Consider the following 11,344-nt stretch of genomic DNA (forward strand, 5'->3'; position numbering starts at 1 on the left):
GAAACCTGAGCTTCACAAGTCTCTGCAGACTGTCATGCATTCCCCTTCTCGCTGTCAGACTCAGTCTCGGCCGGCCATCGTTCTTCTTCATCTCAGCAACTCGGCCTCTCCTCCCTCTCAGATCTCAATCTCGACAAGGGACTCATGGTGGTCTCGCCCGTCGTCTCCTCAGATAATCGACCTCTCCTCCCTCACGGTGCTCACTTGTCGGCCAGCTCGATCTAGACGGCGAACTGCTCTGTGCTCTCGACGGACTTGCCGCCGCAAGTTGCTTCAGGTGCTCGCGATTCAGATCCTCACGGTACGTCTTGTTCTGTCTCTCTAATATTAGGAAAGATGTGCAGAAATGGATTGTGATAGAGATAAGATTGTTGTAGAAAATAGTTGTCAATATTGAAAAATGAAAATTTCACAAAAACTTCTATTTAAAATAGGGCAATCTCATTAGAATGCTATGGCATAAAATGGCTGAAAACTTATTGTAGGGGCTGTAAGAATGACATCAGTGGATTGTAATTCATGATAATTCCGTTTTGTTTTTAATAAAAATATAATTCTTTGGTGGTGGTTAAACATGGCATAGTTCCAGAAGTAGATAGAAGATGATTAAGGATTCGTCAACACCGAAACCAAATTCAAATATGTCAATATTTCTTTTGGAGCCATGTTTTCTTATCCTATAAAGTGTGAGTTGGTAATAAAGAAAATTATGGATGTCTTGTATACTTTATATGATCATTATTCAATCAATGTTGATGGTGAACCATCTCAATCTCAGGCACAAACAGAACTAGGGGATGACAGTGGTGAGGATCAAATGTCATTTCCTAATGATGAAGTCTTGACAGTCATAGACAATGAAGCTACAATGCAAAGGTTCTATACAATTACCAGCACTGAACTTCAAGAAAAATTTCTAGAGTTGGGTGAATATCTTTAAGCTGATTTAGTTGCTTCTTGTGATCCAAAATTTGATGTTTTGGCATGGTGAGGGTTTTATGAACTCTGTTAAGCAAATTGACAGAGGGGGATTGCACAAAGGGTTTTAGGAGAGCAGTTGATGAGGTTGGATTAAGTGCCTGGGTTGGTTAATCGTATTTTGTTTTATGAATAAAAAATATTAGTTTGGAACTGCAAGGATGCGCGGAGTAAGGAGGTAGAGAGGGATGTCCAAATGGGACCAAAGAGGTATGGAAGGGGATCAGTAATAGTCTTCCACAGAATTGTTTTCACAACAAGAAGAGAGGAGTGGCTACAATAAAATCTTTCAAACAAAAGTACAGAGGAAAAGAACCAGCACCAAATTCAAAGAGATGAACCCCTGTTTGGCGCGAAGCTATCAAATTCATAGTATCTAAATCAGACAGTATGGAGTTCAAAGAGCTAGAGATCAAGGTCTTCAATGACGAGAAGTATGGGGTTGATGGTAATAATCAGTTTCTAGGTAGAGTGAAGTTGTATGGTGCCCAGTTTGCAAAGAGAGGGCAGGAGAGCTTGGTCTGCTTTGCAAAGCTGGCTTCGCTTGTATTTGATCGGGAGCTTATTCTTTGATCTGTTTAAACATTTGGGCTCTTTGGTCATTTTGCAGAAATGTAATTTCAATTAGGTGCTTAGAATTAGAATTTAGAAGTAAAAATTATGATTTTGTGAAAAAATATGTTAATCACACTTGTCATGGTTTTGATTCATGCCCTTCCTCACATTCAAAACTCTGTTCAGTCTTGCTTACCCTCTTCCTTGCATGGCTGTCTTTGTGCTCACCTCCATCTCCTTCGTTCTGCACTGTGATTGGCTTTTTACTTCAAGATTTTATGACGGTGTTGCCCAAATTCGTGCTTGTCTTCACAGTCGCCCTTATGCGCATCATGTGAGGTAAAGCATCTTGCTTCTTGCCTTATAATTTCTATTCTTTGCTGATGGTTTCTGTCCCAAGTGGTCTTGATCTATCAAACCCTCATTTATAATCCTAGTGTTCACGACTTGTGTCCTTCTCATCCTTGCATTTTGATCGTCTTATTCCCCTTTCTTCCTATATCATAACTATTGGGGTTATGGAGAACTATGAAGCTGGTTCAAATCAGCCAAGGATGAAGATTTTACCAAAGTTGATGACTTTCATTTTGATGAGTAACAGAACACCCTCTCTGAATTTTTCAACTTCATCTCTGACTTGATAATTGATTCATCACTTAGGAAAGGGAGATATTTCCGTTGGTGCATTTGTGCTTTTGCAATCTAAAGAATGAGACATAATGAGGTATATGAAGCTAACTCTATCCATAGACAAAAAACCTTTCTTTCATGGTCATTGAGCAAATATCTCAAGCTTTTTCTTACTATTTTCTGGTTTATTATTATTTTTTGAATTATCTTTTGGTCTTTCTTTATCATAAAATTAAGTTGGTGCTTGTCATATCTATACATATTCCATTTGTGTCTTGTTTGCCTTACGGTATTATGTAGATATCTGTGAGAATAATTAAAGAGAAAATAGAGGGATTCACCTTGTAAAAATAGAGATTTGATAGGATTGGGTCATTAGGAGTAATATTTTATTTTATTTCCTTTTATAGAAGATCATTATACGTCTATATATCCTGTCTATATTATCGAATAATATTCATTCAATTCCTTCCTCTAGCTCGTCTTCAATCATATGGTATCAGAGCCTGTGGACGCTGAATGCAATCACTTAGATGGAGACGACAGAGCCAGCCAAGAGTTAGACTTGCGCACTCAACCCTTTGTGTTCATGGGTTCTGGCGCTGAGGCTGACTCGAAAATCACCCTAAATGGCGGAACTCCTTTCGGGTTGAGTTCTGTCGAGGGGGCGTCTCTCGTCCTGGTGTTCGAAAAATTCAATGGGACCAATTATCATGAGTGGGCCCAAAGTGTTCGATTGGTTGTTGGAGGCCGTGGGAAGCTAGGTCTCATCTCTGGTACATCCAAACCACTAGACGCATTAGACTCGGCTGCCTTGGTGTAGTGGGAGACCGAAAATTCTCTGGTTGCTTCTTGGTTAGTTAACTCTATGACTCCTCAAATCAGATGATCCTTTATGTTTCTCCCGATAGCACGGGATATTTGGGATGCAGTCAAGGAGTCTTACTCGGATGGGGAAGATGCTGCTCGAATCTATGATCTCAAAACTCAAAGTTGGCAGATCAAACAAGGTGAGCGTGACCTCACTGAATTCTAGTTGGAGTTAGTTTTAGTGTGGCAAGAGATTAATCTCAACATAGAAACCGAGTGGTCTTGTCCTAGTGATGCAGCATGTTATAAGAGGCTTATTGAAGACGAGTGAGTATTCCAATTCCTGGCTGGTCTTCATCAATCATTAGATGATGTTCGTAGTCGCATCCTCGCTCGCTTCCCTCTACCATCTACTCGTGATGCATTCGCTGAGGTTCGCCGTGAGGCTTCTTGTCGCAAGGTGATGTTGCCTAGACTTTCCTTAACCGTTCCTTCATTTGAGTCATTTGCCTTAGTGAGCCGACAATCTAATCAAGGCCAAAAAGAATCAATGTTTTCAGAACCGGATCGGACATTGAATCGGAAAAGTCAGCGGTTCACGGTTCGCATGGGTCAACCGGTTGGACCAGGTGACGTAATAATTAAATTAAAAAAAATTATATATGTATATAATAATTTAAATATAAGAAATACATATGAAATTGCTATTTAACTTAAAAAAATTGAATATTTTAAGTTTATCACGACTTAACAAGTTATATGATACAATATAATATCAAATGATTAAAAAAATTAGTCATTTTTTCTAATTTGATAAAAAATAAAAAAAAAGTTTTTTTTGAACTGTCCGGTTTTTGAAAACTGGATCTGGTTCCCGGTCCGACCGCCAGTTCGAAACGGCTCAAACCGGCTTAACTCTTAAAACGGTTTTTTCCTTTGAACCAGACCGGTCGACGGTCCGACCGGTCCGACCAGCCGGTCCGGTCCAGTTTTCAAAACAGTGAAAAGAATCAAAAGGAAAGGTTGTATGTGAGCATTGCAAAAAGACAGGCCACTGAAAAGATAAATGTTGGGACCTCCATGGAAGACCACCTGATTGGAAACCATATAAAGGTAAATCTCGTGGCTATCAAACTACTTTTGATTCTACTTCAGACAAATCTGGCCCTGTTCCAGACAAATCGGGTACCTTACCCACCATTGACAAGGATCAGTTAAATAAGCTTCTAGAGATGCTCCATAGCTTATAATCCAACCAATCACCTCCATCTCATAATGCTTCCGTTGCTAAGCAAGGTAATTCTCATTTTGCATTCAATGTATGTTCCACTAAATCAAAGTGGATTGTTGACTCTGGAGCCTCAGATCACATGAATGCAGACTCTACCTTGTTTACCTCATACTTTCCTTGTGGTGGCCATGAAAAAATTGACATGGCAAATGGTACATCCTCTTCCATTGCAGGAAAGGGTAGTATCACTATTTCTAAATTTCTGCACCTTGACTTTGTTCTTCATGTTCCCTATCTTGCTTGCAATTTACTATCTATCAGCAAGTTGACTAAACAAGCCAAATGTAGTGCTCATTTCTTCTCTACTCACTGTATTATCCAGGATCTCTCATCGGGGAGAATGATTGGCAGTGTTGAGGAGTGTGATGGGCTCTACTACCTGATGAATCAACCGTGAGTAATCTATGGTCTTGAATCTATTGCAACCTTGTGTTTACTTCTGAATAAGCTAATCTTTTGTTATGGCATAAAAGAATGGGTCATCCTAATGTTCAATATTTGAGTCATTTGTTTCCTCAATTTTCATCTAATAAAATTTCTAATTTTCATTGTGATATTTGTGAATTGGCTAAACATCATCGCTCTTCTTTTCTGCAGTCTAAATATAAGCCTTCTAAACCTTTCTCTCTTATCCATAGTGATGTTTGGGGTCCATCTCGTGGCTGTTACACCAACCAGACGTCAAAAATGCCTTTCTAAATGAAGAATTGAAAAAAGAAGTTTATATAACTCTACCTCCTGGTTTTGATAAAGGAAGGGAGAATCAGGTATGTAAATTGAAGAAATCATTATATGGGTTGAAACAGTCTCCAAGAGCATGGCTCAATAGATTCTCAAAAGTTCTAAAGCTACAAGGCTACAATCAAGGACTGTCGGATCATACTATGTTCATTAAAGTAGAAGGGAGTAAGAGGTGTGTCCTTATTGTATACGTTGATGATATAATCATCACTGGTGATCATAGTGAGGAAGTGGCAAGAATAAAAGGCTGTTTTGGGAAAAGAATTCAAGGTCAAGGACTTGGGTTGTCTGAAATACTTCTTGAGAATGGAGGTTGCAAGATCAAAGCAAGGTATTTTTGTGTCTCAAAGGAAGTATGTACTTGATCTCTTAAAGGAGACATGTATGCTGGGGTATAAATCCATTGAAACCCCTATTGTTGTTCCAAAGAGGAGGTAAAAATCCAAGAAAGAAGAGAGGGCAATTCAGATGAAAAAGGTAACTATGTTGAGGAAGAAGAGGATAAAGAGAAAGAGAGGCTAATGGATAAAGAGAGATACCAAAGGCTTGTTGGGAAACTTATTTATCTATCTTACACATGACCTGACATAGCATTTGCTGTGAGTGTTGCTAGTCAGTATATGTGTGAACTGAAGGGAAAACATATGGAATGTTGCATACAGAATCCTAAGGTACCTAAAGGGAAATCCTAGACGAGGTTTACTGTTTCAAAAACATGAACAAAGGAATATAGAGGTGTATATAGATGTAGATTGGGGTGGACATCACCAAGATTGGAGATCTACTTTTGGATATTGCTCATTTTGTATAGGGAAATTTGGTTTCTTTGAAGCGTCAAAAGCAGAGAGTTGTATTCAAAAGCAGTGCTGAATTTGAGTTGAGAGCCCTTGCTCAAGGCATAATGGAAGAATTGTGGCTGAAAAGGGTTATGGAAGGGATCCATGTCCAACTTGATCTACATCTCAAACTATATTGTGATAATAAGGCTGCCATAAGTATGGCATTGAATCCTATCTAACATGAGAGGTCCAAGCATGTGGAAATAGACAGACACTTTATTAGAGAGAAGGTGGAAGATGGAATTATATGTCTAGCTTTCCTACCGACAAATCTCCAAGCAGCAGATGTGTTGACAAAGGAATTACACAAACTCGCTTTTGATAATTGTATAAACAAGTTGGACATGATTAGCATCTATGATCCAACTTGGGGGGAAGTGTGAGAATGATTAAAGAGAAATTAGAGGGATTCACCCTGTAAAAATAGAGATTTGATAGAATTGGGTCATTAGGAGTAATATTTGATTTTATTTCCTTTTATAGAAGATCATTATACGTGTATATATCCTGTCCATATTATTGAATAATATTCATTCAGTTCCTTCCTTTGGCTCGTCTTCGACCACAATATCCCCCTATATCCGTTTGTTAATTGTAAGTTTCCAAGTATGAAAATAATTTTTATAGTAAAAATATACATGTTTAAAGATGAAATAATTAAATGGTAGAAGATGATCTTTGGGAGAATCATATCCAAGGACCCCTTAAGGAAATTATTCACAGACAATGACCAGCAATAAGCCACATTCGGGGGGAAAAAAAGTCATGTTCTCATTTTGACAACAATCTGTTCTGTATTGATCCTTGTCTGTAAATAATTTTTTTAAGGAATCCTTAGATGTGATTCTTCCTTGATCTTTTCCTAGATGTCATTTATCATTTCTCTTTCGAAATTTTTAACTAAAAACTAGTAACACATAATAGTTGGGATCAAGTCTGAAGACAAAAGTTAACTTTATATTATTTACTATTCTAATATCACTATGTTTGAATAATCTAAACATCACTTTTGGGTGTTTACTATTGTAGTATACTATTTGCATTGTTTAAAAATAGGTCATTAGAAGGTTGTGTTTGTTGTGAATTCATTCTTTGATTGTGTAAGAGGCATTAGAGCAAAAGACACCATATTGAAGACTTGATTATTGCCACTCTTGTGTATTGTTGGATTGTTGTAGATGTATTTTTCATTGTTCTATTTTCGTTTGCTAACTTATTATATTTGTTTACTTGAGATGGATTGTTGTTGTATCAATAATATATTATACTGAATTTTCACGTTTAATGTTTGCAAAAATCATGTTAATATTTAATATTTAGGTTTTAAGTAGGCTTTGATAGGCTTAAAGCCTTTGAAAGCCTAAGCATTTGAGCCTATTTAAAGTTCTACCTAAAAAATTAGCCCTTTAGGCTAGACCAAGCCTTTGATAGGCATCAAAGGCCTCATGCCTAAGCTTAAAACAAGCCCCATATAGGCTACAGGCCTAGGCTCAAGCTTGAGCATAACCTGGCAGGCTTAGGTCTATTTAATCAATGTTTGGCATGGCCTTTTTTCACCCTTATTTGTAGGGCCCCTCATCCCCTTAAAATCATTCCTCCTGAAAAAACCTTACTTACCTCCTTGGTTTTTGCACCAATTTCTAGGGGCCATAGAATTGTTAACTATTCTCCCTCTCCTTTATAGTTATAGTCCTATCTTCTCCCACCTTGACCTCATATTTCTCCTTACAATCTCTCCACGTGCCCATGTTGTCCACACCAATGACAAAGTTGGTGTAACCCCTTGTATTCAAGTATATACTCCCTCTCATCCAGTATGAACTTAGGCAGCAGAGGTTTCGTCAAGTCTACTTGCATCCCAATCTGTGCAAATTTCCCTGTAGTTTCCTAAGATGTAGATATGTCTACCTTGAACGTATGACCAATCCTATCCCCAATAGCCACCATCAATTCTTCCTCATAATTTTCCAGGGTTAAATCTATTTACCTCACCCAGACCAGAGCATTCTCTATAGCTTCCTTCATCGAATTAAAATTTTGACTCCATTCTCTCACGATGAGGTAACAATTAGAGATCAGCCAAGATCCTTCACGTTAAAGCCTGTTGATATTCTTCTTAGCTCGACAGTTTCACAACATAGAAATCATTGTGAAGATCTACCACTAAAATAACTCCTGACCTCACCCACATGCTCTGGAATTTTGGTTCCAGCTTCTTCATACTAGTTCTTAATCCCAAAAGCTTCACGTTCAAGCTCTGGTTAAACTGTTCACCTAGCCTTCACTTTCCTTCCTCCAAAATCACAAATCCATGAATCTTCACCCCATCTTTGTCATGTTCAATAATCGAAATACCCAACTTAGGTTTCTCAAATCCACTCACCTCAGCTTGCTTCTCCCTTCCCCCTGTCATACTCTTCAAATGATCTAGGTAACTATGTCCTCCACCTCCTCGTGCTTCATTCTTACTCTTCTCTATGCTTCTCTGTAGGCGATTGTCTTCTTCCATTACATTCTGCCCTCCCTCCTTCAGTATTGGAAAGTTCACCAATGAGAGCATAGGGGATGTCATTAACTTTGCAAAACCGTGTTAATTTGATAAAATGAATAATGGGAAAGCCTAATTCTCTTGTTGTTTCAATCTAACATTATGAGGATGCTGCAACATATTGATCTGTTTGTATTTTTTTTTTTTTTTTGTAGTTTTTTAATGCTCACCAAAATGATAAATGAAGCTGTTGCAAAATCAGTGAATAGGGTTAAAAAAAAAAAGTTTCTTGGAGAGCTCTTTTGGACATTATAATGTCTTCAAAATTTTGCCTTTTGGGTACTTCGAAGTACAATTGGCAGAAAGAACTGTTCAGACTACTTACAACCCTTCCTCGACACTCAAAATCTCATCTCACAAGTGAAGTAGTCTTCACCAATATGTTAGTAACCAAGCATGCCAAATCTGGTGATCTAGAAGCAGCACGCCAATTGTTTGATGAAATGCCATATCGAACAGTTGTCTCATGGAATACCCTGATTTCTAGCTATTCCAAATGGGGAAGATACGATGAAGCTTTAGCTCTTGCTTCACTCATGCATCACTGTAATGTCAAACTCAATGGAAGCTCCTTTTCCACATTACTGAGTGCATGTGCACATTCTGGGTCTCTCTGTCATGGTAAGCAAGTTCACTCCTTGCTTTTAAAATCCGGTTTTGTTAACATTGATCTTGTGGGAAGTTCTTTGCTGAATTTTTACTCACGTTGCTGTAAAATTGAGGAAGCTAAGTCTGTTTTTGATGAGATGCATGATGGGAATGAGCTCTTGTGGAGTTTGATGCTTTTGGGATATGTCCAGTGTAACATGATGAGTGATGCATTGGAAGTATTTCAGAAAATGCCAACCCAGGATGTTGTGGCCTGGACCATATTGATCTCAGGATATGCTAAGAGTGAAAATGGGAGTGAAAGGGCTTTGGAATTGTTTGGGTGGATGAGGAATTTTGGGGTATTGCCAAATCAGTTCACCTTGGATTGTGTTATAAGGACTTGTGCTGAACTGAGAGTTCTACACCAAGGGAGGGCTACTCATGGGCTCTGTGTTAAGTGTGGGTTTGATTTTGATAACTCAGTTGATGGTGCACTTATACAACTTTATTGCAATTGTGAAGCCATAGATGATGCCATGAGAGTTTATGACAAAATAAAAGAGCCTTGTTTGAATGTTTCGAACTCACTGATAAATAGCCTTGTCTCAACTGGACGAATTGATGAGGCTGAGATAGTCTTTTCTGGATTGAAAGAGAAAAATCCAGTTTCATACAACATGATGATTAAAAGTTATGCTATGAGTGGACAAGTTGAGAAATCGAAGAGATTATTTGAGCAAATGAGTCACAAGACTATAACTTCTTCAAATACTATGATTTCTGTATATTCCCGTTATGGTGAACTTGATAAAGCAGTGAAGATCTTTAATGAAACTAAAGGGGAGAGAGACTCTGTGACATGGAATTCAATGATGTCAGGGTACATTGTAAACAATCAGCATGAGGAGGCTCTGAAACTTTATGTAGCTATGCGCAGATCAGCAATTGACTATACGAGATCAACATTTTCTGTACTATTACATGCTTGTGCTTGTCTTGGATTTCTTCAACTAGGACAATTACTTCATGCCAACTTAATTAAAACGCCATTTCAATCCAATGTTTATGTTGGGACTTCACTTATAGACATGTATTCCAAATGTGGTCATCTCATTGAGGCTCAAAGGTCATTCATCAGCATTTCTTTACCTAATGTTGCTGCATGGACTGCCCTTATAAATGGCTATGCATATCATGGACTTGGCTGTGAGGCAATTTCACTCTTGGAATCCATGTTGGCCCAAGGAGTTGTCCCAAATGCAGCTACTTTTGTTAGCATTCTCTCTGCATGTGGCCATGCTGGTCTAGTTGATGAAGGGTTGTCAATTTTCTGGTCAATGAAAAATTGCCACAGAATAAACCCGACTATAGAACACTACACATGTGTGGTGAATCTTCTTGGTCGTTCTGGCCATCTAAGAGAAGCTGAGGAATTTATCAAAAGATTGCCCATTGATACAGATGTGATGATCTGGGAAACTTTACTTAATGCTTGTTGGTTCTGGAAGGACATGGAAATTGCTGAAAGAGCTGCTGAGAATTTGTTTAGTTTGGATCCAACATCAAAATCTGCTTTTGTTGTTCTGTCCAACCTATATGCTGTTCAAGGCAGGTGGGGACAGAAGCTGAACGTAAGGAGGAGATTGCAGAGTTTGAAATTGAGAAAAGAACCAGGATGCAGTTGGATTGAACAGAGCAAGAATATTCATTTATTCTCTGTAGAGGATAGAAGCCATCCTTGCTCTGATGTTATATACAACACTGTAGAGCAAGTAACAGCAACTGTAAATTCTATTATACCCTTCGGCTCTTTATGTTCTAGCATGGGGCAATAAGTGTTGGCCTTACTGTTGCGTGACATGATATGTGGTTCTTAAAGTTCTGTAATAGTAATTTGAATCAATATCTATTGAAATTTATATGACTTTGAAATTTATATGACTCTCTCTGCCCCTCGCCCCTGTTTTATTTTATTTATTTTTTCCCTTTTGGTTTTGGTTGAAGCAAATGAAGTCCTGGAAATGATTGGCTTTAAAGAACTGGTTAGAGAATTTTTTGTTCACACCTTTTTGTATAAAACATTCCGTATGGCATGAGATTTGCCTTCTGATTGATTCTCTATAAATATGAATTCTACTGTGCTCAGCTTAAAATGTTTTTTTCAATTATTCTAAATATTTAACTCGGAACATACTTAAACAAATACATTACTCAAAATGGACACAAACATGATCAAGAATGAACAACAAAATTGTGTTTATGACTTTATGTATGTTTGATATGAAGTTTTCTGTGGTGTCTAATTTAAGTGTCTGACTTGTCTTTACTCCACAGATTGCGAACAAAAAAGAATAGATCTTC

At 38.0% G+C, this 11,344-nt stretch overlaps 1 protein-coding gene across 5 annotated transcripts; it reads left to right on the forward strand.

Moving 5' to 3' along the window:
- LOC129304587 (pentatricopeptide repeat-containing protein At3g57430, chloroplastic-like) lies at positions 1 to 10,919 on the forward strand. 5 transcript variants are annotated; one of them, XM_054944316.1, is made up of 4 exons: positions 1 to 301; positions 779 to 1,872; positions 2,194 to 2,257; positions 8,548 to 10,919. In XM_054944316.1, exon 4 carries the CDS (start codon positions 8,647 to 8,649, stop codon positions 10,816 to 10,818), a length of 2,172 nt encoding a protein of 723 aa, XP_054800291.1. In that variant the 5' UTR covers positions 1 to 301; positions 779 to 1,872; positions 2,194 to 2,257; positions 8,548 to 8,646; the 3' UTR covers positions 10,819 to 10,919. The 5 variants fall into 5 exon arrangements, with proteins under 5 accessions (XP_054800291.1, XP_054800281.1, XP_054800287.1 ...); XM_054944306.1 differs by lacking the exon at positions 2,194 to 2,257 and adding an exon at positions 4,587 to 4,657 and having other exon boundaries at positions 4,862 to 10,919; XM_054944312.1 differs by lacking the exon at positions 2,194 to 2,257.
- The last annotated feature ends 425 nt before the right edge of the window (positions 10,920 to 11,344 follow it).

This window comes from Prosopis cineraria, unplaced genomic scaffold (assembly GCF_029017545.1).
Source record: "Prosopis cineraria cultivar Desert tree isolate PC_DT_omini unplaced genomic scaffold, ASM2901754v1 PC1, whole genome shotgun sequence".
In the NCBI taxonomy this organism is placed as follows: domain Eukaryota; kingdom Viridiplantae; phylum Streptophyta; class Magnoliopsida; order Fabales; family Fabaceae; genus Prosopis; species Prosopis cineraria.